Genomic DNA, 25,847 nt, shown 5'->3' with positions numbered 1-25,847 from the left:
GGGGCCAACCCCTCCCAGTGGTCTCCCAAAGCTATGACTGCCTTTCAGGACCTCAAGTCTGCCTTCTTGAAGGAACCTTGTCTCTACCATTCAGATCCTAAGTGCCCATTTGTGGTTGAGGTCGATGCCTCCGATGTTGGAGTAGGAACAGTACTGAGTCAATACTCCCTTACTCATACTCTGCACCCCTGTTCTTTTTTCTCCTGATGCTTCTCGCCGGCAGAACATAACTTCAGCATCAGGGATAAAGAATTGTTGGCCATCAAGCTGGCCTTCAAGGAATGGCGACTCTGGCTAGAAGGCACACAACAACAGATTACCATATACACGGATCATAAAAATCTCGAGAATCTACATCACACCCAGCATTTAAACCATCACCAGGCCTGCTTGTCCCTCTTCTTTACTCAATTCAATTTCATACTGTGTTATCACCCAGCCAACAAGAATACTCGAGCCGAAGCCGTCTCCAGGTTGTTCATTGCCGAGGATGTTCCTGATACCCCTCGGCATATAATAGATCCTGCTAAGGTCATTCTGTCTGCCATTTTCCCAGTACCTCTGGGAAAAACTGTGGTCCCTTGCCTGCTAATGTTGGATTCATGGACCCTTGGGCCGATCGGAACCAAAGGAGAAGTTGCTGTAGATGGTGGCAGCAGTGGCCCCGACCGGGAGGCGGCAAAGACAGGCTCGGAACTGGTTGAAGGAGGAACTCTGGAAGCCCTATGCGACCAAGGGCTTTGGCGAGGAAGGTGGAGACGGCGGAGCTGGTCCAGTAGTAAGAGGATCTTCGCCCTGGAAGCTGATCCTCCCCCGAGAGGAGCTCGTAGGAGTTCGGCCGCTGGGACTTAGGAGATTCACCCTGGAAGCCGAAGTCCCCCCAGGAGGAGCCTGTAGGGACCCGGCCGCTGGGACTTAGGCGGGCCCGCGAGGGCCAAGTCGGAAGAAGTCCAAGGTCAAATGCCGAAGGATCGTCGCTCGCCAGTCCAGAGTCAGGAACCAAGGGATCACCGTAAGCCAGTCCGAGGTCAGGAGCCGAAGCGTCAATGTAAGCCGGTCCGAGGTCAGAAGCCAGAGGATCACCGTGAGCCGAACCGGGGTCAGAAGCCAGGGAAACGTCGTAAGCCAATCCAAAGGTCAAGAGCCAGGAAACACCGTCAGCCGAACCAGGATCAAGGATCAGGAAGAGCAGGGAACTCAGGAGCAGCAACTAGAGTCAGGAGAACCTGGGAACCTCGTTGCAAGGCGTTGTTCTGGTCCAGCTGCAGGGCTTAAGTACCCTGCAGCGTCTGATGTCATCAAGGGGCGTCCCCGAGGTTTCCCGCGCTGGCTCCTTTAAATCTTGGCCTCAGACGCGCGCGTCTAGGGGGCGGGGCCAGACGCCGAAGGACGCCGGCTGCTCCGGCGAGGCAGCCACGAGGCCGCATAGGGTCCTGCAGGCCCGGGGGAAGCTGCCCGACGTTGGGGCTGCGGCAGCGGGGATCCCCGGAGGCCTGGGGAACACGGGGCGGTGCCGGCGCCGTGACCAGGTAGGCGGCGATCCCGGGACCGACCCGGGATCGCAACAGTACCCCCCCTCCTACGCCCCCTTCCGGGGGGCCGGGGCTTATCCGGGTACCGGGCATGGAACTGGCGAAGGAGGTCCTTATCCAGGATGTGGGATGAGGGCTCCCACGAATTCTCCTCAGGGCCATAACCCTCCCAAGAGAGAAGGTACTCCCAGCGACGCCGACGGAAGCGGACGTCCAAGACCTCTTTCACCGTGTACGTGGTCCCAGGATCCGAAGCAACCTTGGAAGGCTCCGGAGGCAAAGGGTGAAAGCGAGAGAGGACCACCGGTTTGAGGAGAGAAACATGGAAGACGTCGTGTATCCGAAGGGTAGATGGTAGACGTAAGCGGTAGGAGACCGCGCCAACACGCTCGGCTACCCGGAAGGGTCCGATGTAGCGAGGGGCCAGCCTCATGGAAGGGATCCGGAGCTGGATATTTTTAGTACTGAGCCAAACCCTCGATCCGGGCAAAAATACTGGAGCTGGTCGGCGAGACTTGTCCGCGTAAGCCTTAAACCGGGCGGCGGTGCGGTGGAGTTTCTCCTGAGTGGTGTGCCAAAGCTGGTGAATCTGGTTGGCCGTCAGTTGAGCCGCTGGTGAAGAGGTGGACACAGGCAACGGTAGTGGAGGTCTGGGAACCTTTCCATAAACCAGCTGGAAGGGGGACTGTAGCATGGCGGAGTGTCGATGACGATTGTAACAGAACTCAGCCCACGGAAGAAGAGCCACCCAGTTGTCCTGCTGCTCCCTGACGAAGGCGCGGAGAAACGCTTTCAGGGTTCGATTCGTGCGTTCCACCTGCCCATTGCCTTGGGGGTGGAACGCCGTGGTCAGGTCTAGTTGGATCCCAAACTTTCTGCAGAGCGCCCGCCAGTATTTTGCCGTGAACTGGGGGCCACGGTCCGAGGCGATATGCTGAGGCAAGCCGTGCAGGTGGAAGACGTGGTGGACGAAAAGTTCAGCCAACTCTGGGGCCGTGGGTAACTTGGCAAGGGGCACAAAATGAGCCATTTTCGAAAAGCGGTCAATCGTGACCCATACCACCGTTTTCCCTTGAGACGGGGGCAACTCGACAATGAAGTCCGTGGAGATGTGGGTCCATGGCTCCGCGGGTACAGGGAGTGGCTGAAGGAGCCCCCAGGGGCGACCTGGCAGAGGTTTTTGCTGCGCACATGTGGGACAGGACTGAACGTAGAGGCGAACATCCTCCTTCACCCGTGGCCACCAATAGAACTCCGTTAGTAATTGGAGAGTCCGGGCGACCCCGGGGTGTCCTGCCGTCAATGAATCGTGTGCCCAGGCTAGGACCCGTCTTCGAGCACGCACTGGAACTACCACCCTCCCTGCTGGTGCTACTTCGGTGGCTGTCAGTTGGATCTTGGCCGGATCCAAAATGTATTGAGGAGGGTCGGGGCCGTCCTCAACCTCAGAGACACGTGAAAGGGCGTCTGCCCTAGTATTCTTGGCTGCTGGCCGATATCGAAGAACAAAATCAAACCTGCTAAAGTAGAGGGACCAGCGTGCTTGCCGAGGATTGAGCCTCTGTGCATGGGACAAGTATTCAAGGTTCTTGTGGTCCGTATAAACCACGATTGGATGTTGGGCCCCCTCCAGCCACTGGCGCCATGCTTCAAAGGCCAGCTTGACGGCCAGTAGCTCCTTATCCCCGATGCCGTAGTTCCTCTCGGCAGGCGAAAACTTCCGGGAGAAGTAGGAGCATGGCCGGGTTTTCCCGTCCTTGGAGACCTGGGACAGGACGGCCCCCACGGCTACATTGGAGGCATCCACCTCCACAATGAACGGAAGTAGGGGATCCGGGTGTCGGAGGCAGGTGTCCTGGAGGAAGGCTTCTTTAAGATCCTGGAAGGCCTGTACGGCAGGTGGTGGCCAACTTCGTGCATCTGCACCCTTGCGCGTGAGAGCAGTTAAGGGCGCCACCAAGGAGGAATAACGTGGGATGAAGTGGCGATAAAAGTTAGCGAACCCTAGGAACCGCTGGAGCGCCTTTACTCCCACAGGCTGTGGCCACTTCCGGATGGCAGCGACCTTATCGGGGTCCATACGGAAGCCGGTGGAGGAGACGATGTAACCCAGGAAGGGCAACGACTCCTCCTCGAACTGGCATTTCTCCAGTTTAGCGTATAATTGGTTCTCTCTTAGTCTAAGCAAAACTTGGCGTACGTGTTGCCGATGTTCTTCAAGGTTCCGGGAATAGATTAATACGTCGTCCAGGTAGACGATGACTGAGGTGTATAGAAGATCGCGGAGGACCTCATTCATTAGGTTCTGGAATACCGCTGGAGCGTTGCAGAGACCGAACGGCATGACGAGGTACTCGTAATGACCGTCCCTGGTGTTAAAGGCGGTCTTCCACTCATCGCCAGGTCGGATTCGCACGAGGTTGTACGCCCCTCTAAGGTCCAGCTTGGTGAAAACGCGAGCTCCTTGTAGGCGATCCAGGAGTTCCGGAATCAGAGGCAAAGGGTAGCGGTCTCGTCGGGTAATCTGGTTCAGGGCCCCGGTAATCAATACAGGGCCGAAGAGACCCATCTTTTTTAGCCACAAAGAAGAATCCGGCCCCAGCCGGAGAGTTAGAAGGTCGTATAAAGCCTCGGTCTAGGTTCTCTTTAATGTAGGCGGACATAGCCTTGGTCTCTGGTAAGGATAGAGGGTATACTCTCCCATGAGGGGGCGTGGTATCAGGAAGCAAGTCGATTGCACAATCAAAAGGACGATGCTCAGGGAGCAATTCGGCCTTCTCTTTAGAGAAGACATCCTGAAAGGCCTGGTACTGCGCAGGCACCGTGAGGGGAGTAGCCAGAAATGGGAGAGTCGGAAGCGGGCGAGCAGGAAGGCAATGGCGGGCGCAGCCTGGCCCCCACGAGGCGATCTGGAGTGAAGACCAGTCGATTACTGGCGAATGCTTCTTTAGCCAGGGTAGACCTAAAACAAGTGGATGAATGGACCTTTCCAGGATGAGGAAGGAGATCTCCTCCTTGTGAAGAAGACCAACCTGAAGCTGGAGTAGTTGTGTACGAGTGGTAATGGTCCCTGGGAGAGGAATCCCTTGTATGGACGATACCCGCAAGGGTGGCTCTTGCGGCACTACTGTAAGTTGCAGTTGTTGTACCAGATCTCGGAGGATGAAATTCCCCCCCGGACCCGGAGTCAACCAGTGCCAGGGTATCGAACCCTTCACCGGGAAGGCATAGTCTCGCTGGGACAGTACATGGGGAGTCCGGAGAGGTACTGCCTAGAATCAGCTCCCCACTTGATCCTAGGTTCGGCCTTTTCCCGGCCGCTCTGTACACCGAGCCAGGAAGTGCCCCTTACCACCGCAGTAGAGGCATAGGCCCTGCGCGCGCCGATGCCTTCGTTCCTCGGCGGATAGCGGCCCGCGACCTAATTGCATGGGCTCATCAGGCGGGAGGGCAGTTGCTGCCGGTGGGGGAGCTCGGGCCCGAGGTGGTGTGATTCGTCGAGCGCCGTGCCCTTGGCTGGCCCTTCGCTCCCGGAAGCGGCGCTGGATGCGTCGGTCCACCCGTCCGGCCAGTTCCACGAGTTCTTGGAGATCGTCTGGAAGATCTCGGGCAGCGAGTTCGTCCTGGAGTCGTGGGGAAAGTCCCTCCAGGAATATCCCATGGAGGCTGTCTTCCCCCCATGCCAATTCAGTGGCAAGGGTCTGGAATTCCATCGCGTATTCTTCCAGGGGACGATTGCCTTGCCTCAGCTGGAGAAGCTCTGAGGCAGCCGTAGAAGCGCGGGAGGGCTCATCAAAAATTCTCCGGAAGGCCTTGACGAACTGCACGAGATTATTCAGGCGGGACTCTTGTTGTTCCCAGAGGGAAGAGGCCCAAGCTAGAGGTCGCCCGTCGAGGAGGGAGATAATGTAGGTCGTCTTGACCCGGTCGGTCAAGAACTGTGCAGGCAGAAGATCAAAGCGGATATAGCACTGGTTGAGGAACCCCCGACATGTCTTCGGATCCCCTGAATACCGAGGCGGGGATGGCATCTGTACTGGAACTGAGGAACTCGCATGGGCTTGCGATGAGGATGTGGCGGGGCGAGCCGCGGAGGCCCCTTCAACTCGATCAGCCAGGCGTTGAACAGTGGACATGAGGGTATCAAGGCAGGACTGTTGCTGCTGAAGCTTCTGGGCTATGCCCGGAATAGCCTTGAGGCCGGCAAGATCCGCCGGGTCCATGGCCTTGCAATCTGTTGGATTCGTGGATCCTTGGGCCGATCGGAACCAAAGGAGAAGTTGCTGTAGATGGTGGCAGCAGTGGCCCCGACCGGGAGGCGGCAAAGACAGGCTCGGAACTGGTTGAAGGAGGAACTCTGGAAGCCCTATGCGACCAAGGGCTTTGGCGAGGAAGATGGAGACGGCGGAGCTGGTCCAGTAGTAAGAGGATCTTCGCCCTGGAAGCCGATCCTCCCCCGAGAGGAGCTCGTAGGAGTTCGGCCGCTGGGACTTAGGAGATTCACCCTGGAAGCCGAAGTCCCCCCAGGAGGAGCCTGTAGGGACCTGGCCGCTGGGACTTAGGCGGGCCCGCGAGGGCCAAGTCGGAAGAAGTCCAAGGTCAATTGCCGAAGGATTGTCGCTCGCCAGTCCAGAGTCAGGAACCAAGGGATCACCGTAAGCCAGTCCGAGGTCAGGAGCCGAAGCGTCAACGTAAGCCGGTCCGAGGTCAGAAGCCAGAGGATCACCGTGAGCCGAACCGGGGTCAGAAGCCAGGGAAACGTCGTAAGCCAGTCCAAAGGTCAAGAGCCAGGAAACACCGTCAGCCGAACCAGGATCAAGGATCAGGAAGAGCAGGGAACTCAGGAGCAGCAACTAGAGTCAGGAGAACCTGGGAACCTCGTTGCAAGGCGTTGTTCTGGTCCAGCTGCAGGGCTTAAGTACCCTGCAGCGTCTGATGTCATCAAGGGGCGTCCCCGAGGTTTCCCGCGCTGGCTCCTTTAAATCTTGGCCTCAGACGCGCGCGCGTCTAGGGGGCGGGGCCAGACGCCGAAGGACGCCGGCTGCTCTGGCGAGGCAGCCACGAGGCCGCAGAGGGTCCTGCAGGCCCGGGGGAAGCTGCCAGACGTTGGGGCTGCGGCAGCGGGGATCCCCGGAGGCCTGGGGAACACGGGGCGGTGCCGGCGCCGCGACCAGGTAGGCGGCGATCCCGGGACCGACCCGGGATCGCAACAGCTAAGACGAAAGGTTTTGCAATGGGCTCACAAATCTTTGACCTTTGAACATCTGGGTCAGTCCAGGACCCTTTCCACTCTGCAGCGATACTACTGGTGGTCCTCCATTTGGAAGGATACCCAAGAGTACATCCAATCCTGCCCCACATGTGCCCATCATAAGCCTCCTGCAGGAAAACCTTGGGGACTCTTACAGCCACTTCCCATTCCGAGTGAACCCTGGACCCATATCGCTACAGACTTTATTGTGGATTTGCCCGTCTCCAAAGGGAATAACACCATATGGGTCATTGTAGATTGCTTCGCTAAGATGGCGCATTTTGTGGCTCTACCCGGTCTGCCTACGGCACCCCAGCTGACCAAATTATTCTTTCGCCATGTGTTCTGGCTCCAAGGTCTTCCCAAGCATATTTTCTCGGACTGTGGGGTTCAATTCACCACATGCTTCTGGAAATCTCTTTGCAAGAAGTTTAATATTTCTATAGACTTCACCTTGGCTTCCCACCCTCAAGCCAATGGCCAAACAGAGAGGACCAATAGAACTATAAAGCAATTCTTGCGAATCTACGTGAGTTTGTGGCATGACAATTGGGCCGACCTGCGGCCAAGACGCCGCCGCCAGCTACGTTGTCTCTGGGCCTTCCTAGCCACACGCGCGCGTCACCGGGCCCTCCTTTGAAGCCTCTTCGGCAGGAACCTCAGAGGCATCCCTGCTTGATGTCATCAGATCAAGGTACTTAAGCTCCACCTTCGCCCTCAGCTAGCCGACTTGGCAACAAGTTCTGTATGTCTCTACTAGCTCCTTTTCTGTGTTCCTATGGCTTTGCTGTTGCACCCTGTTGGACTTTGGACTCTATCTGGTACCCACTCCTTGGGGGCCAGTGGTGCTCTCATGGGGACCTTGTCTCCTGGTATCCCCACTCATCGGGCTGGCCCTGCGCTTCCTGAAGTCCTACTCTGCAAGGCTCCCCGCTCCTCGGGGCTGCCCCCTGGAACACCCTTACCACTCAGGAGTTTAATCTAGGGCTTCCCTGCTCCTTGGGGTTGTGCTTTCCCGCTCCTCGGGGCTGCATCCTCCTACTTCTCAAGAGACTCTCAGCACTGTCCCGCTCCTCGGGACAGTGTCCTTGTGCTTTACTGTGACTGTCCACGCCTCCCCGCTCCTCGGGGCTGTGCTTCTCTATCATACAGAGACTGCCTGTGCTCCCCGCTCCTCGGGTTCTACCTACATCAGAGACCAGAATCGGGCTTCCCTGCTCCACGGGTTAGCCTGCTTCACTACAGCCGTACCTCCCTCGCTCCGCCCCCTCGGGGGGGTGTCTCCGTTATCCCTCCTGCATGCCAGTCTCAAGCCTCCCACTCTACGGCTTGCCTGGCGCCTTCCCCTTTGGGGATCTCAGTCAAGGTATTATTGTCAGCCTGCTTATCTACTGGGGAATTCCTCTTGACTGGGTCAGTCCAAGGGTCCATCAAGCCCAGCATCCTGTTTCCAACAGAGGCCAAACCAGGCCATAAGAACCTGGCAAGTACCCAAACATTAGATAGATCACAAGCTACTCATTGCATATTAATTATAGTAATAGCAGTTTATGGATTTATCCTCTAGGAACTTACCCAAATCTTTTTTAAACCCAGTTACACTAACTGCTGTAACCACATCCTCTGGCAATGAATTCCAGAGCATAACTGTGCGCTGAGTGAAAAATAATTTTCTTCGATTTGTTTTAAATGAGCCTCTTCCTAACTTCATGGAGTGCCCCCCTGTAGAAAGAAATATACAGAGATTCTGGGTATGAGTTCAAAGAGCACTAATTTGCTACTATCAATTTCAGTGGCTATCAAGCAATTTGAAGCAGATATTCAGACAACTGAATGAAAACCTAATTGAGATTTTGCCTTCTTTAATTTTGATGCTGTCGCCTCGTGAAACAATCATCTAGATTTCTAAATTCCATTGCCATTACTTACTGCAAACAGATTAAAAGAGAATACAAATGGAAGCAACTTTCGGTTGTAGTAGAATTGATCAGGTATGCAAAGATCATAGTTTAATGAAATTTACCTCCAATTGTTTGTTCTCCCTTACTATTGACTGCTGAAGATGAGAAATAGTATCATCTTTTTCCTTCAATGCACAAGAATTGCTGGATTCAATTATCTCTTTTGCTTTCTGAAGGCCACAGTATTTATTAAATAGCTGTTGTACTTCGACTTCCTTTTCTTTAAAGGCACTGTCAAGTTTCTAATAAAAAACAGTATTTAGTAATTTAAGTTTGTACAGTTATGAAACGTCCTCTCATCTTCTAAAAGCCTACAATTACTCGACATTCTTGTTTTCCAAAGGCACATCCTGCTGGAATCACGTCGTATAACTAGGACAGCAGCTTTAGAAGTTAAAATACTATAAATCTCATTATCTAGAGGGCAAGAAATCATTTCTGGCCATCGCGTATCTTGACTTCCTTCAGAGTACCGCACAGTGGTACCACTGAGCCATTGGGCTGGGATCTTGTCAAGTATCTCTAAAGTGAGTCTTACGTTTAACAAAAATTGAGTCTTGAGAAATTACTACTTACCTGATAACTTCCTTTTCTTTAATAAGGATAAGTGGATCCATGACCAGTGGTTTATGCACCTCTACCAGCAGATGAAGATGAAGCAAAGCCGACATCACGGTATATAGACCCCTGCAGTAACATAAACTCGCTAGTATTCTCTGCAAAAGCCAACTGTGGACAAACTAGCAAAACTTGATTATTAATAGACAGCCATTCCAGCACACTGAGCTCAGACAAAGAGAGTAATAACATTAATCTAGGGACTGGACTGACAATTACCAATACTGCCTGGAACAACAGCCACACAGGATGACCATCGCGCAATCATCCGGCAGCCAAGGGTGGGAAGTTGGATTCACCTGTCTGTACTAAGGAAAAGGAAATTATCAAGTAAATAGTAATTTCTCCTTTCTTAGCATACAGACAGGTGAATCCAAAACCAGTGGGAAGTACCAAAGCTACTTCCGAACAGGGCGGGAGACTGCCCGCAGTCCAGTCAAAACTGCACGTGCGACGGCTGCATCCTCCCAGGCCTGCACATCCAGATGAAAATGCCTGGAAAAAGGGGGACCACGTCATAGCTTGGCAAATGTCAACAGGAGACCACAAACGAACTTCTGACCATGACACTTCCTGAACCCTAGTGGAATGAGCCCTAACCTGACCAGGCAACAGTTGTTCAGCATCCACAAATGTGACCGTGACTACCTCATTAATCCAGTGGGCTATTATAGCCCCCAACGCTGCTCACCCTGTTTACTCCCATCATGGAGAATAAACAGCTGGTCCATCTTTCTGAAAGATTTCAAAACCTCCAAATACCACAGACATGCCTTGACATCCAAGGGCCATAGGCGATATTCCTCCGATTCTCTTGCCCTATCCAGAGATGGCCAGGTAATAGACTGATTCAATGAAAATCCAAGACCACTTTTGGTAAAACAAAAAGGTACAGTACGCAACTGTATCGCCTCTGGGGTCATTCCTAGAAACAGCTCCCGGCAAGACAAGGCCTGTAGTTTGGAGACTTGACACGCAGAACAAATTGCCACAAGAAACACGTTTTTTAAGGTCAATAACATCAAGAAAAGGCTATGCATCGGTTGAAACGTAGGACTCGCTAAAAAATCCAAAACTAGATTAAGACCCCACAAGGTCACCAGTAACAGCAAGGGAGGACAAAGATGCTTCACTCCTTCAAAGAAAGAGGCCACATCTGGATGAGCCGCTCGGAAACAGGCAAGAGCTGCCAACTGAATTAAGTGCCAACTCCTTACTCAATCCATCCTGCAAAAATTCCAAAATGAGCAGGATCTTAACCAAACAAGGGAGAGCCCCTTGATCTTCACATCAAGTCTCAAACACTCACCAAACCAGCACATAGGCTAAAAGTGGAGAACTTTCTTGCTCATAGCAAGGTGGCAATCACCACAGTAAAATTTCCACACTTCAGTAACCAAGCCCTCTCAAGGCCCATGCTGTAAGACAAAATGGAGTCTGATCTTCATAAAGAACAGGCCCCTGCAGATACCTGTGTGCTGGAAACCGAAGGAGAAAGTCCACCAGAAGCCTTCGCAAATCTGCATACCATGGTCTCCTGAGCTAAATACTAAAGAAAATTATTTCTCCACCTAAAGGGGAAGAAAGACTGAATACTTCTATGAGTTGATTGACCCACATTAATTCCCCAAATCTCGGTTTTACTTTCATTCACTTTATAACCTGAGACTTTACTAAATCCTTTAAGGATGTCCATTATTTGCAAAGGTTGATGGGGTTTGTTACATATAAAAGGATATCATCAGCAAATAATGCAATCCTATTATCACTACCATCGGTACTTTTAATACCCAAATAAACAGGGTGTTGCTGGAACAGGACCCCTAGGAGCTCCATTGCTAACACAAATAATGAATGGTAATAAGGGACAACATTGTCTCCTGCCTTGAAATACAGAACATTTCTGGGAGAGCATACCGTTTATCTTTATCTGAAAGAGAGACCTTAGACCCATTTTAGAAAGTTCACCCCAGTACCAAACTTGCAGAACATAAGTTATAAATGCACCTCTTCAACCTGGTGAAATGCTTTCTCCACATGCAATGAAATTAGTAAGGCCTCAGCCTCAGCTCCTTTCACACGATGCAGCAGGCCCAATGTCCACCGAACATTGTCCACCCCTTGATCTCTGTGCACTAGCAAGGGTAACACACGAGCTGCCCGACAGCGCCAGAGCTTTACCTAAGATCTTCTTCTTATCATAAATTAAAAGAGAGCTAGGCCTATAAGAGTCACATCCAGCAGGGCCCTTCCCCTTCTTGGCTCTGACCGAGATAGAAGCCAACAGAGAAGGGCGGGAGAGGGATCCTCCAGACAAAGCTTCAAGCCTGGGAGCAAGGGAAGCCAAAATAATAAGAAAAACCATCCTCACCCAGACACTTGCCACTACTCAGAGCCCGAACAACATTTTGAACACAGAAATAAAGGTCTCCAGGCTCACAAAAGCAAAACATGGACTCTTGTGAAAAACAAGGGGTCCATATTCAGCCGCTGAGTGGCTACTTGAGTTAGCTGGATACACCTATCCGACTAATTTAATTGGGATATTCAGTGGTGTGGCACTGCCGTTGAATATACCTGGATATCTTAAAATTAGCTGGATAGGTGTATCCGGCTAACTTTAAACCAGCCCTATAGCGCGACTAGAATTAGCTGGTTAGGTTAACTGGATAACTCTGAATATCGGAGTCATCTGATTAACCTAACTGGCTAACTGCACTCCTCCCAGGAATGCCTATTGCCTGCCCCCAGAAAACCCCCAACTTAACCAGCTTTATTCTAGAAGGTTATCTCAGTGAAGCTTTTTAAAATAGCAACTTAGCCATTTAGACGGATAACTTTTCAGTTCTGAATATCTACCCCCTAATGTTTAAGTAAACATATCTGGGTGAGAATGGTTTTTCCTTATTATTTTTTTATTTATTTTTTTATTTATTTGGGGTTTTTTATATACCGAAGTATAGCGTTTTGCCTTCACTCCGGTTTACAGGATAACAACGTAATACATACAAATATCTTATAACTATCTTTAACATTCAAAGAGTAGAACCTTATTTAACATATTAAATGAGAAAATTATATACAGGAGATAATCTATACGAAGATATAATATATGATATTCATTAGCTATTATGTGGAACAAATAGCAATCTGAGCAGGGGAGGGTTAATGTATGAAATGGGTCTGGGTAGGAGCTCGGGGTATGTTAGGTGATTTCAGGTAAAGACTTGATAAGGTTGATTTTTCGATAAAATGAGAATAATCTCATTAGCAACAAGTTTGGAGGCGTATAGAGAAGAGTAATAAGATCCAAACCTGTCGCATAATCCCAGGGGGTTGCAGGTAGACCCTCCCAAGGGCGTTTTAATAGCAGTAAGAAGATCAGAGGAAGTAAAAGGCTTCAGTTTATGGGCAAGACACTTTTCTACTTTATTCCCTTTATCATCAAATAGATGTTTAACCCTGCAAATAGTTTTGCCCACTTTTTGGGTGAAAATAGATCTAGGGATAGCTCTCCTATAAAACCCGACCTCGTGAAGGTGAGCAGAACAGTATCTCTTGTTCAACATCTTGGCTTTATGTGTCTTTTTTCTCGATTTCTCTTCAAACTTGCTTGACGCATAAGGACCACATTTAATGCAATAAACTTCCCTCTCTGTTTTGGCAGTGCTCCTCCCTTCATGCTTGATCCCCTGCTGCCCATATTTCCCCAGGTCAGCTCAGTCAAAACCACAGCTCCTATCCCCATCTTAGTGTGGCCATTGCTGGAACTGTCCTCAGCCAAGGGTCGTGCACCAGAGCTCCCCTGGAACGCTGCAACCATGGGCCCTGTTCCCCAGGGGTTGTAAACACTGCCTCTGCAGCAACTCCAGCCCCAGTCAACCTGGGATCGCGCCAGAGACCTTCCACATGGAAGGGCACAGCACTCAGAGGGAGTCACTAGGCTGGCCTGACCTGCTGATTTGAAGACAGCTTAGTACATAAGCCCCTAAGACTCCTGCAAATCTAATTGTTGTCCTCCAAGATGCTCTGTGGTGATTGTCTACTACCTGGCTCCCTCTGGAGGAGAAAGAGGGAACTGATACTCAGGAAAATACATAGGCAGACAGCTCAAGACTCCTTCTCAGACTTTCTTATGGGTGCCCTGTTCATTGCCTTCTCAGACCTTCTTATAGGTGCCCTGTTCATTGCCTTCTCAGACCTTCTTATAGGTGCCCTGTTCATTGCCTTCTCAGATCTTCTTATAGGTGCCCTGTTCATTGCCTTCTCAGATCTTCTTATAGGTGCCCTGTTCTTTGTTCCATCTCCCAGCTCTTGAGAATCAGCCCCTAGCAAGTGCTTCCATCGCACACCACGTCAGGTCCTGAAAACCACACAAATGTTTTCTGTTGTAGTATGGCGGGACTCCCAGTTGGCTGAAACCAGGAAGCTACAATGCCAGGGTCCATCTGGCAGGTGCAGGGGAGGGAGCTAAGGATAACCTTCTGGACCCTGAGTGCAATCGTGGATACAGTTTTACTTATTTTATTTGAATTCTGCCTCTCAGGTACTTCAAAGCAAATTACGTGCAGGTACTGTAGGCATTTCCCTATCCCTAGAGGGCTCACAATCTAAGTCTTTTGTACCTGAGGTCACGAGGAGCAGCGGTGGGATTTGAACCCTGGTTCCCCTCCACAGTTGTCCTTGGTAGGTCTCAATCCACTGCTTCTAATCACTGGGGAGGGGAGATTTCCAGAAGAGAAAAGAGATTAAAATAAAATTTACACCCTCTACTCAATGATCGATGTCCAAAGAGAAACAAAAATCACCAAGTCCAGTAATGGTGTTCAACATAAAAGTTTAAAAATCAAAATCCAAGCCAGTATAGAAAAAATGAGACATAGCATCAGAAAAATCAAAGTTAGGAAAGCCCATAATCTCTTCATCCATGACCCTCCTCCTAAGCTTGCTCCAGCACTCATTTCCATGGTCTGCTCCCCTTGGAGGGTAGGGGAGACTCATTGTAATTCCAGCATGGAAAAAGATGATATCCTCCATGTTCAAAAGTACCAGATAATCCCCAGGCGCTCTGTTCCAGATAATCCCCAGGCGCTCTTAGCAATGTCCAAGATCTCAAAGAATCTTCACACTCTTCACCCTTGCTGTATAGAGCCCCAGCTCTTCCAGACACCAGGGGTTTCCCTTCGTCCCACTCTCCAAACTCTTCTCTTGGTCAGTCCACGCTATCAGCAGCAGAGCCCAGCTCCTCATCTCTCCTTAGGGAGAGGCAATGACCCAGATCCCATGCTGCAGGCGACACCTCCCACAAAAAAGGTGAGCATAGAGCAAGGGGAGGACTCCAGACTGCAAAAGCATCCTCCCTGACGGGCTTCAGTGACAGGCAGCGCCCGCTCGCATTAGGGTTTGTGCTTCTTGCTGACGTTCCTGGACAGGGCCTGTGTGCCTGGTGAATGGCACTGAATGATAGGAGGCCTTTTATAGGGGGACTCATCTGCCATGGGCACCAAGACCTGGAAACGGGGGCTCTGCCACTGAGGGATCGCACTGAGCTGGTAACTTTCCTCCAGGGAGCGAGGTTAAATTCCTCCTGGGAAAGGGTAAGGTAGAAAGGTTTAGTCTGCACTGCTTTCATATCTCTGTAACCTTTTATTTGCTCGGGAGTCCCTAACTGCTCCCACATTTTCCTCCTTCTGACAGGAGTTGGGTTCCTCTGGGCTTTTGTTTTCTCCAGCTACCTGGCAACGTTGAAAAAGCCCCGGACACAAACCACTGAAGGACTCTCAGATCTCACACCCTTCCCCCAGCTCAGCTTTCCTCTGCAGCAGAGAGTTGGGAGAGAGAGAGGATGGAGAGGGTGAGAGAGAGAGGAGCGGGGGAAGAGGGTGAGAGAGGAGGTAGAGGGAGAAGATGGGAGAGGTAGAGAGGAGGGAGAGAAAAGCTGGAAGAGTGAGAGGGAGGGGGAGAGAAGCTAGGAGAGGGAAGAGACAACTAGAAGACAGGAAAAAGAGAGACAACCATATGAAAGCAAAGAATAAGCAATAGAAGATTAAAAACTTCAGATTTAGATTGTTTGAGTTTGGAGAATTTTATTTTGTGTGTGTGTCTTTAGAATAATTTGTAACATTCTAGGTGAAACTGACACCTGACATGCCACAGTTCTTTACTTGTATTTGCTCTGTGTCCTGCAAACGTTAGTAAATGCTGTTTTAAGAGTTTTGCCAATTTTTGGATGGGAGGCAGTGTTGTTCACACTGTAACTTGTGCTTCTCTTCCTCCCAACCCACCCGGTCCTGTCCCTGAAACTCCCAAGCCAAACCTGTGCTGTCTGCATGTGCCTATCAAGGACCCAGGGTTACAGGCGTGCAAAGGGGGCAGAACTAGCACACAAGAAACTTGCAAGCAGCAAGGCTTCAGGCTTAGCTAGGGACCACTCGTGCATCATTCATGAGCATCAGTGATTCAATTATTTAAAAGCAGATAGGAGGCAACAGAAAATGGAAGAAGCCCTTGCAAAAGGAAAATGAAATTTGCTGGTTAGGTACTCAGAGGCTTTGGTGGCAAAGCCGTGAATCTAGTACCAGACGAAAAGCGAGAGCGATCTGCAGGAAGCTGCATGCAGACGTAATGGATCCTTCTCTCTGCTGCATGCACTACATGTGGATTAAAAAGAACCCTGCTAGGATCCTCCTAGAACCTTCTGACATGTACTGAACAGGACACAAAATAAAGAAATTTTCAAAAGTTTCCACACCTAAAATCAGCCTCTATGCGTCTCAGTAAGGCATATGTGTGTAAATGCAGTAAAATCAGCCTGTATCTGACTCAGTAACATGTATGTGTGTAAATGCAGTAAAATCAGCCTGTATCTGACTCAGTAACATGTACGTGTGTAAATGCTGCGAAACGGGCCTCTGTGCTTGTAAGTAGCGTGTACGTGTGTAAATGCTGCGAAACGGGCCTCTGTGCTTGTAAGTAGCGTGTACGTGTGTAAATGCTGCGAAACGGGCCTCTGTGCTTGTAAGTAGCGTGTACGTGTGTGAATGCTGTGAAACGGGCCTCTGTGCCTGTAAGTAGCGTGTACGTGTGTAAATGCTGTAAAATGGGCCTCTGTGCCTGTAAGTAGCGTGTACGTGTGTAAATGCTGTAAAACGGGCCTCTGTGCTTGTAAGTAGCGTGTACGTGTGTAAATGCTGTAAAACGGGCCTCTGTGCTTGTAAGTAGCGTGTACGTGTGTAAATGCTGTAAAACGGGCCTCTGTGCTTGTAAGTAGCGTGTACGTGTGTAAATGCTGTAAAACGGGCATCTGTACCTGTAAGTAGCGTGTACGTGTGTAAATGCTGTAAAAAGGGGCCTCTGTGCTTGTAAGTAGCGTGTACGTTTGTAAATGCTGTGAAACGGGCCTCTGTGCCTGTAAGTAGCGTGTACGTGTGTAAATGCTGTAAAACGGGCCTCTGTGCCTGTAAGTAGCGTGTACGTGTGTAAATGCTGTGAAACTGGCCTCTGTGCTTGTAAGTAGCGCGTACGTGTGTAAAGGCTGTAAAACGGGCCTCTGTGCTTGTAAGTAGCGTGTACGTGTGTAAAGGCTGTAAAATGGGCCTCTGTGCTTGTAAGTAGCGTGTACGTGTGTAAAGGCTGTAAAACGGGCCTCTGTGCTTGTAAGTAGCGTGTACGTGTGTAAAGGCTGTAAAACGGGCCTCTGTGCCTGTAAGTAGCCTGTACGTGTGTGAATGCTGTGAAACGGGCCTCTGTGCCTGTAAGTAGCGTGTACGTGTGTAAATGCTGTAAAACGGGCCTCTGTGCCTGTAAGTAGCGTGTACGTGTGTAAATGCTGTAAAACGGGCCTCTGTGCCTGTAAGTAGCGTGTACGTGTGTAAATGCTGTGAAACTGGCCTCTGTGCTTGTAAGTAGCGCGTACGTGTGTAAAGGCTGTAAAACGGGCCTCTGTGCTTGTAAGTAGCGTGTACGTGTGTAAAGGCTGTAAAACGGGCCTCTGTGCTTGTAAGTAGCGTGTACGTGTGTAAAGGCTGTAAAACGGGCCTCTGTGCTTGTAAGTAGCGTGTACGTGTGTAAAGGCTGTAAAACGGGCCTCTGTGCCTGTAAGTAGCCTGTACGTGTGTGAATGCTGTGAAACGGGCCTCTGTGCCTGTAAGTAGCGTGTACGTGTGTAAATGCTGTAAAACGGGCCTCTGTGCCTGTAAGTAGTGTGTACGTGTGTAAATGCTGTAAAATGGGCCTCTGTGCCTGTAAGTAGCGTGTACGTGTGTAAATGCTGTGAAACGGGCCTCTGTGCTTGTAAGTAGCGTGTACGTGTGTAAATGCTGTGAAACGGGCCTCTGTGCTTGTAAGTAGCGTGTACGTGTGTAAATGCTGTGAAACGGGCCTCTGTGCCTGTAAGTAGTGTGTACGTGTGTAAATGCTATTTTGGAAACATAGCAAGTACTTGCAGTGTTGTGCATAAATGTCACAGGGTTAAAAGAGACAATTTGTGGGCATTCGTGGGGGGGGGCATCAGAAGTAAGAGATATATAATCACGCTCATTACTCAAATTGTCTGTACTCTTTTTCACCTACTAATTAAGTTGTGAAGTGAAATTTGCACTTTTGTCAACAGTTTTTGGGTGGGAGGTCTGAGATAAGTACTGGAGGTCTGGGTTAAGTTATGTGGGTTCAGGGTGAACTGATGGAGGTCTGGGTGGTGGAGGTGTCGGCAAACTTGTGATTCCAAATGAATGCACATATTTCCTTAAGCAGGGTATGTCCATACTGTCCCTGCCTCCATCCACATTTAACCATGGGTTATTACAGGCACATGTTACGGTTATGTACAAAATGTTATAAAATGGGGAGAGCAAGTGTGTGTTGTCCTGCGTTACAAATATACGTGTGAGCTGAAATCTGCAGCTCCTGCCACACACACTCACATACACACACACACACACTCACATACACACACACACTCACATACACACACACTCACATACACACACACACACACTCACATACACACACACACAGACACACTGCTTGCGGGCCCACTTCTGCATGCATGCAGTGACTTACAAAGAGCATCTGAAATTGGGCTGAAAAGTTATTGGAGTGGGAGGGGGAACAGACACTCAGGCCTTCTGGCCTTTGATAAGTAGGCTAAAAATGTTAACGATCTGGAAACACGGGTGACACAGTGAGGCCGGCTACAGAGAGAGAACTGGTGGAGCCAAGCTTTCTATCAAAGTTTGGTGAAAAATCTATAAAGACTGACCTAGCGTCATCATAGCTGCATGAACAGTAACCCTGAGTCAGTGTATAGTTGTAATAATAAGTGATAGGAGTGAAGGCTCTGGTTAACTCTTTGTATAAAACCCTCTCTGCCTGGTGTCTGGGAGTTAATTCTAACATCCAACCCTCCCCTTTGTTCCCTTGTAGCATTTCCAGTCGATCCTGCAGACCCTGGAGGACCAGGTGGCCGGGGAGCGGCAGCGGCTGGCGGAGACTCACCTGGCCCGGGTGGTGGCCCTGCTGAATGACAACCGTCGGGTGGCACTGGAGAGCTACTTATCTGCTGTGCAGGCCGTCCCCCCACAGGTACCACCTGCCCCCCCTAGGGTACATTCAGATAAAATCGCCAATGTGATGGGGGAGGGAGGGAGGGGTGAAAGCCGAGTAAGGCGCTGTGCTGTGTCTGTATTTTTATGTAGTGTGCCCAGATGAGTAAGGAATATTCAGAATTCAACATTGAGCCAATGGCTTTAAATATTGACCTCAGTGTGTCCAGGAACAGGAGGGCGCTGGCGGGCTTGTGTGTACTACGCCGTGAGTAACACCTGCTGTGATTGGCTGACTGTACACTCTGCCCTGTTCTTGGCTCTGCAGCCTGAGCGTGTACTTCTGGCCCTGAAGAGGTACATCCGGGCCGAGCAGAAGGACCAGCGGCACACCCTCCGGCACTACCAGCACGTCATGACTGTGGACCCCGACAAGGCGGAGCAAATGAAGTACCAGGTGGGTGACGACATCTCCTCCTCACAAGACACCACACCCCCTGTTCACGTGCTGACCAAACTGAGTCCAGTCCAGGCTTCCGAATTCCCATTACTGCCTTGAGGTTTCACTTTCTCCCTTCCAGGCTGCTTCCATGGCAGCTTGGGGTGGTCGCCCTTCAAATAACCTGTGCCACTTGGATTGCATCAAGACACCCAAAGATCCTGACCACCCTCAGGTGCCGCTCTGTGTCCCACCCACACCTGCCTCTCTCTCTCGCTGTTTCTTGCTGACTGTTCTGCTATTTCCGCTTGGTAATTGTTTGTCAGCAGAGGCCTTTCTCCTGCTCCATTCTTTTCTCTTTATATTTGTGTCTTCTCTTTACCCCAGCTCTCATTCTTTTTCTGGGGCTCCCTTGCCTTTGCTGCCATCTCTCTCTCTCTCTCTCTCTTGTCCTGTGTCTGTCACTCTTCTTGTTTTCTCTTTCTTACCGCTTTGCTCTCTCACTTTCTTCTTCTTTCTCCTACTCCCCCTCTGTCTTTCTCACTTTTACTAGGTTGTTATCACATTCTTTGCTTACCATTTGTCTTGCCCAAAGTGCTCAAAGCAGTTCAGAACAAGAAACATTAACTTAATAAAAGTCCATGTCGCAATAAAAACATTTCAAATGATAAAATCAGTAAAACCTCCCCCTCACCACCACAGAATCTCTAGAAATGCAGTTTGAGATGTAATCTGGAAACTCTTGTCTGAATAGCCAAGTTGTAGTTTAAAAGTAGATAGTGAGGCAGTTCACGAGTTCCATCACATTGGTCCCCCTGAAAAAGAAAAGCCCGTTTCTTTGTATGGGTTGGACACGCCCATGTCACGGACTCTATAGATAATGACCCTTCCAACCTAAAGAACGGGTAACCTTTGTGAACCCAAATATTCAGCTGCTAAACCATGGAAAACACGATAAACCAAGACCAAAACTTTGGACTGAATTATAAAAAGCACAGGAAGCATGAACAGACCTTCATACCCCCTGAGAGCACCCTGAGGTGATATCGCACATTGACAGGTCAATCCACCAAAATCCATCCTAGAAGTCATCAATGCCCGAACCTCCAGTTACAAAGCTAAAGCATAATATTAAGCGCCAGAGGACGAGCGTAAGCTAAAACATAATATTAAGCGCCAGAGGACGAGCGTAAGCTAAAACATAATATTAAGCACCAGAGGAAGAGCGTAAGCTGAAGCATAATATTAAGCGCCAGAGGAAGAGCGTAAGCTAAAACATAATATTAAGCGCCAGAGGACGAGCGTAAGCTAAAACATAATATTAAGCGCCAGAGGACGAGCGTAAGCTAAAGCATAATATTAAGCGCCAGAGGAAGAGCGTAAGCTAAAACATAATATTAAGCGCCAGAGGACGAGCGTAAGCTAAAACATAATATTAAGCGCCAGAGGACGAGCGTAAGCTAAAGCATAATATTAAGCGCCAGAGGAAGAGCGTAAGCTAAAACATAATATTAAGCGCCAGAGGACGAGCGTAAGCTAAAGCATAATATTAAGCGCCAGAGGAAGAGCGTAAGCTAAAGCATAATATTAAGCGCCAGAGGAAGAGCGTAAGCTAAAGCATAATATTAAGCGCCAGAGGACGAGCGTAAGCTAAAACATAATATTAAGCGCCAGAGGAAGAGCGTAAGCTAAAACATAATATTAAGCGCCAGAGGACGAGCGTAAGCTAAAACATAATATTAAGCGCCAGAGGAAGAGCGTAAGCTAAAGCATAATATTAAGCACCAGAGGATTAGCGTAAACTAAAACATAATATTAAGCCCCAGAGGATGAGCGTAAGCTAAAACATAATATTAAGCGCCAGAGGACGAGCGTAAGCTAAAACATAATATTAAGCACCAGAGGAAGAGCGTAAGCTGAAGCATAATATTAAGCGCCAGAGGAAGAGCGTAAGCTAAAACATAATATTAAGCGCCAGAGGATGAGCGTAAGCTAAAACATAATATTAAGCGCCAGAGGACGAGCGTAAGCTAAAACATAATATTAAGCGCCAGAGGAAGAGCGTAAGCTAAAGCATAATATTAAGCGCCAGAGGAAGAGCGTAAGCTAAAGCATAATATTAAGCGCCAGAGGAAGAGCGTAAGCTAAAACATAATATTAAGCACCAGAGGACGAGCGTAAGCTAAAGCATAATATTAAGCACCAGAGGACGAGCGTAAGCTAAAGCATAATATTAAGCGCCAGAGGATGAGCGTAAGCTAAAACATAATATTAAGCACCAGAGGATGAGCGTAAGCCTTCGGTCTTCCCCGCCGCAATAGGTTCGCCCAACTGTCTAGACCCTTCTATGTCAAACGGTTTTTATTAATTTCAGCAAATAGGCAAAGAATGGTGTACAGCAATTAGCAAACAGTATTACTCACATCTACAATGTGTACATGCATCCTTCCACCGTTGGTGTAACCCGGTGGCTAACCCACCATCAAATTAAACATCAACGTCCAAAAAACCATATTCCCCCCCCCCCCCCCATAAACCAAATCCTCCCCCCTTAACCCCTTAACCCCTCAGCTCCATTGCCTTTTTTTCCCCCCATCCACTCAGTCCAGTTGTCTACAAGGAATTCAGCCCCTGGATGGCCATTGCATTCAAAAGATGACTACGCACCCGGGGGGACAACGATTGAATATAGGAGTCCCAAACACTGAGGAAGCGACGTTCCCTCTGAAATGAAGTGCTCGCCCATTGCTTATCCATCAGTAACAGCCGATGAAAGTGATTTCGCCACTGCCAATAGGAGGGTGGTGTAGTTGACTGCCAGTTCAATAAAATCATCTTCTTCCCCACTGCGAAGGCCTTCCGAAGCAACAGCCGCTGTCCTTGTCCTCGAATCCTGCTGTGGGAGAACTGTCCAAACAATATCACATCTGTAGTAAGAGGGAGCCTCACATCTATTAACCCCTCCAAATATCGCGCCAGCCGTGCCCAAAACCCCCGCACCCATATTGTTCAATGATATCTTTATGGGACATGAGATTGCCCTCACCATCTAGAACATGGCCAAGGTATTCAATACCTCGGGAAGTCCAATCCTGGAAGCCTGGGGGAAAATCGGGGTTACCTCTCATCGGCAGGAGATAGGCACTCTGCCGAGGGATAGCCAACTTTTGTGTCACCACCCGCCAAGTACGTCAAAGGGGGGTCAGTAAGGCCGCCACCAATGGGGGGGGTAAGAAATCTTGGAGGCGCCTGCCTGTAATACATAACTCAGTCGTATCGGAGCCGTCAAAGTGCGCTCCACCATAAGATCAACATAGGTTGGTTTCCCCAGAAACCAATCCCGAATGATTCTAAGGTTGCTAGCCACATTATAGAGCTGTATATTAGGCACACCAATCCCTCCCTGACCCCATCGATTCTGCAAATAGCGAAGAGGTATACGCGCCCGCCTACCCCGCCATAAAAAGCGACTCAGGGCCTTCTCCAGCCGTCTCCGATCTTGAGCCTTAAGAAAAATGGGCAAATTTTGAAAGAGAAAAAGCCATTTAGGAAGTATAATCATCTTAAACAAATTCTAGACCCTTCTAAAAACTCATCTATCTGCACCTGACACAGATTTGAGTTTCCCGTTACCACGAATAAAAAATCATCTAAATAATGCAACAACTAATTACAACAAGTGTCCTGCTCCGTTACCCATTGCAAGAAAGAGCTGAAGGCCTCAAAGTAGGCACATGAAACCGCACAACCCATCGGCAAGAATGATCCAGGAAATACTTACCTTGAAAGGAAAACCCCAGTAACGCAGTCGGAGGGATCAGTAATAACCTGAATGCGGATTCCATGTCTGCTTTTGCCGTCCAGGCTCCCTGACCAGCCCTCCTCACTAGGGCTAGCGCCTCATCGAAAGATGCATCTCGCACCGTACATTTTTCTTTAGGAATAAAGTCATTCACTGAGTCGCCCCGTGGGTAAGAAAGATTAAGAATTAATCGGAATTTTCCTGGCTCTTTCTTCGGGATTACCGCTAAAGGGGAGAGGTGCATAGATGAAAAAGGCCTGGCTATCCTCCCCATCCTCAATTCCGCCTCCAGTTTTAGCATTACACACCCTCCCCGGCCCTGTATAAGGTATCGTGAAACCCTCCTTAAAACTGTAAAAAAGAAATTGTGCCGCCTTACGATCCGGATAGTGCTTCAACCACCTCTGCAGCTCCTTTAACACTATCGGCGAATTCGCTTTCCCCAACCGAACCTCATGGCTTGCCCCCTTTTGCGGGAGGGATTTTGCCCGCACTTGGAAGCGGGCTGGGCGCCGTTGCGTGTGGCGCAAGCGTGTCGGAACTTACAATCTGGGAATAAGCACGTCGCTTTATTGTATCTCCAACACACATCCTGTCCTCCGGTCGTTCCTTTGACCCCCATTCCCGTCTTACCGCTCACCCCTGACCCACGAAAGGAACTAATACTGCTCCCCACACCCCCCGTCACTGTGGACCCGGAAAACCTGCCCCCGCCCCTCCTCCTACCCTTTTGGTATTACCCACACTCTTATTGGTCATTTTTGTCAACCACAAATGGATGTCCTGTGTGCCCCAGGACATACACCGATTACCTGCCATCTTATCCCTAAACTTCTCATCGTAATTGAGCCACGCCCAACCTTCGTAATCTTTAAACGCATCTAAAATACTGTCCCCGTACGCTAAGAGCGCCCCATATTGCGTGGGCTCAAAATGCCCCACTACGCTAGCCAATCGCATGATTCCCCTGACCCAATTCAAGATATTTTTGGACACTTTAGGACCCGCTGAACTCTCCTGCCCCTTTTTCTTGCCCTTCTTCCTATCTTTTTACCACCCCTTCTACCCTCCAAAAGTTTAAAAATACTAACATACTTCTGTCTACGAATCCGCCGTCTCAACTTTCTTGGGACCTCCTCCCACAACTCAGTCAACGAAGCTAGCGCCGGATGACCCATATCCTGTCGCGGACCCTCTCCCGTCCCACACCGGCCCTCACTCAACTCACTTGTAGTGGCCAAAGAGCATGAGGACGAGCTTGAATCAGACTCAGAGCGGCGTGTGCTGGACTTCCTCCACTTCTTGCCTGCAAGCGCTGCTCGCTGTCCCCGTGTATGTGCACACTCCCCTGCTTCCGCTCCCATGAAAGAACTGCATGCCACTTCCGACTCCTTAGCCTCCACCGACCGACCTCGATGCCCTCTCCGTTCAACCGGCCCAGCCGCTGATCTTTCCCTCCAGGCTTCCTGCCGTGAAGTGCTGGGATGTTCTGGCTCCAATGCATCTGCGGAAACACACGCACCGGCCGCAGAACCATCCCCCTGACCATCCCCTGACCAAACACCCGCACCCTTTCCGCTGTTACCTTCCACCTCCTGCTCCGCCAGCCAGTCCTGCATCTCACCTTCACCCCCCTGTCCATTCAACACCAGGCGCTCTAGCTCTGGTGGATTCCGTGGCCCCTTTGTTCTCCCAAGCAGGCCAACCCCCAAAACCCTTTCCCACGTGGAATCCCCGCCTCAACCCAGCCTCCATGGCGGGCATAATGGGCAGCCTACCGGCCTTTGCGCCGTAAACGCTACTCGATTGTGTCCTCCCCGTACCGCACATCCTCTGTAATGATCCACGCTGGAAATCTCTTCGTAATTCACCCCCCCCCCCCCTCCGCACCAATGTCCAATCGTGCCCTCCTCTCTTGCCCTGACGCCTGCTCAATCCTAGGCCTGCCATGACGGCCAATTCGATCTTGACCACTCTCCCCATGGAAGAGGTCAGCAGCCCACCCCCCACATTGACTTAGCACAGGCGATGCCATCACACCACGGCCCCTACGGATAGATTTTGGAACCAGGGTTTTGCCTTTCCCTAGTCCTCTCTTGGACCCGCACCCCGTCCGCAGCCCAAACTCCGTCCGGGAGGGCCTTCCGCCGGCGGTCGCGAGGGCAGGTCTATGAACAGGAGACTGCCCAGGGTTACAAGGAAAATCCCTACCCGAGGCATTGAGTGAAAGATCCAAGGGCAAAATCGCCTCATCACATCCGGGAGGTTAAGGGAAGACCAGAACGATTGGGCTGCTTCAGGGCTGCTCTCGCCCGAACTGGTCCTCGGAGAAATTTGACCCAGGACACTCGCCTGTTCCGCTGGCACCGCACCTGCCGACTCCTCCATCACCCTGCCAGCCGCGCTCCGCCGACAACCACCGGTATGGGAACTGAGCAGGCCCCAGCCAGACCCGACTGCTCTCTCCCTGCCTCTCCGAAGCATGCTCCACACGCTACCAGCACGCGTTACCACTCAGGCTGCCCAAGCTCAAGGATGCTCTGTTTTTTTTTTAAGCTCTCTCCCCGATTAACCCGAATCTCTTGATTTTCTACTTTCTTTTTAATTTTTTTTTTTTTGAAACGCTGTCGCACGGACAGCCAGGACCCCCACCGCGCCTGAGCTGCGGCCGACCCGAGAAGTGAGCAGAAACCCGCCACGTC

General features: G+C 50.3%; 1 protein-coding gene across 4 annotated transcripts in view; it reads left to right on the top strand.

Annotated features, from left to right (window-relative positions):
• Positions 1–25,847, top strand: part of APLP1 (amyloid beta precursor like protein 1) — a 141,633-nt gene that overhangs the window by 74,712 nt on the left and 41,074 nt on the right. For all 4 annotated transcript variants that reach the window (XM_029576079.1, XM_029576080.1, XM_029576077.1 and 1 more), the window contains exons 9-10: positions 18,786–18,944; positions 19,233–19,361. In XM_029576079.1, the coding sequence (XP_029431939.1) occupies positions 18,786–18,944; positions 19,233–19,361 (288 nt within the window). The remainder of the gene's footprint in view (positions 1–18,785; positions 18,945–19,232; positions 19,362–25,847) is intronic.

The sequence above is a fragment of the Rhinatrema bivittatum genome, chromosome 14 (genome assembly GCF_901001135.1).
Source record: "Rhinatrema bivittatum chromosome 14, aRhiBiv1.1, whole genome shotgun sequence".
Lineage (NCBI taxonomy): Eukaryota > Metazoa > Chordata > Amphibia > Gymnophiona > Rhinatrematidae > Rhinatrema > Rhinatrema bivittatum.
Note: the sequence above shows the minus strand (reverse complement) of the source record. Positions and strands in the feature narration are given on the sequence as shown.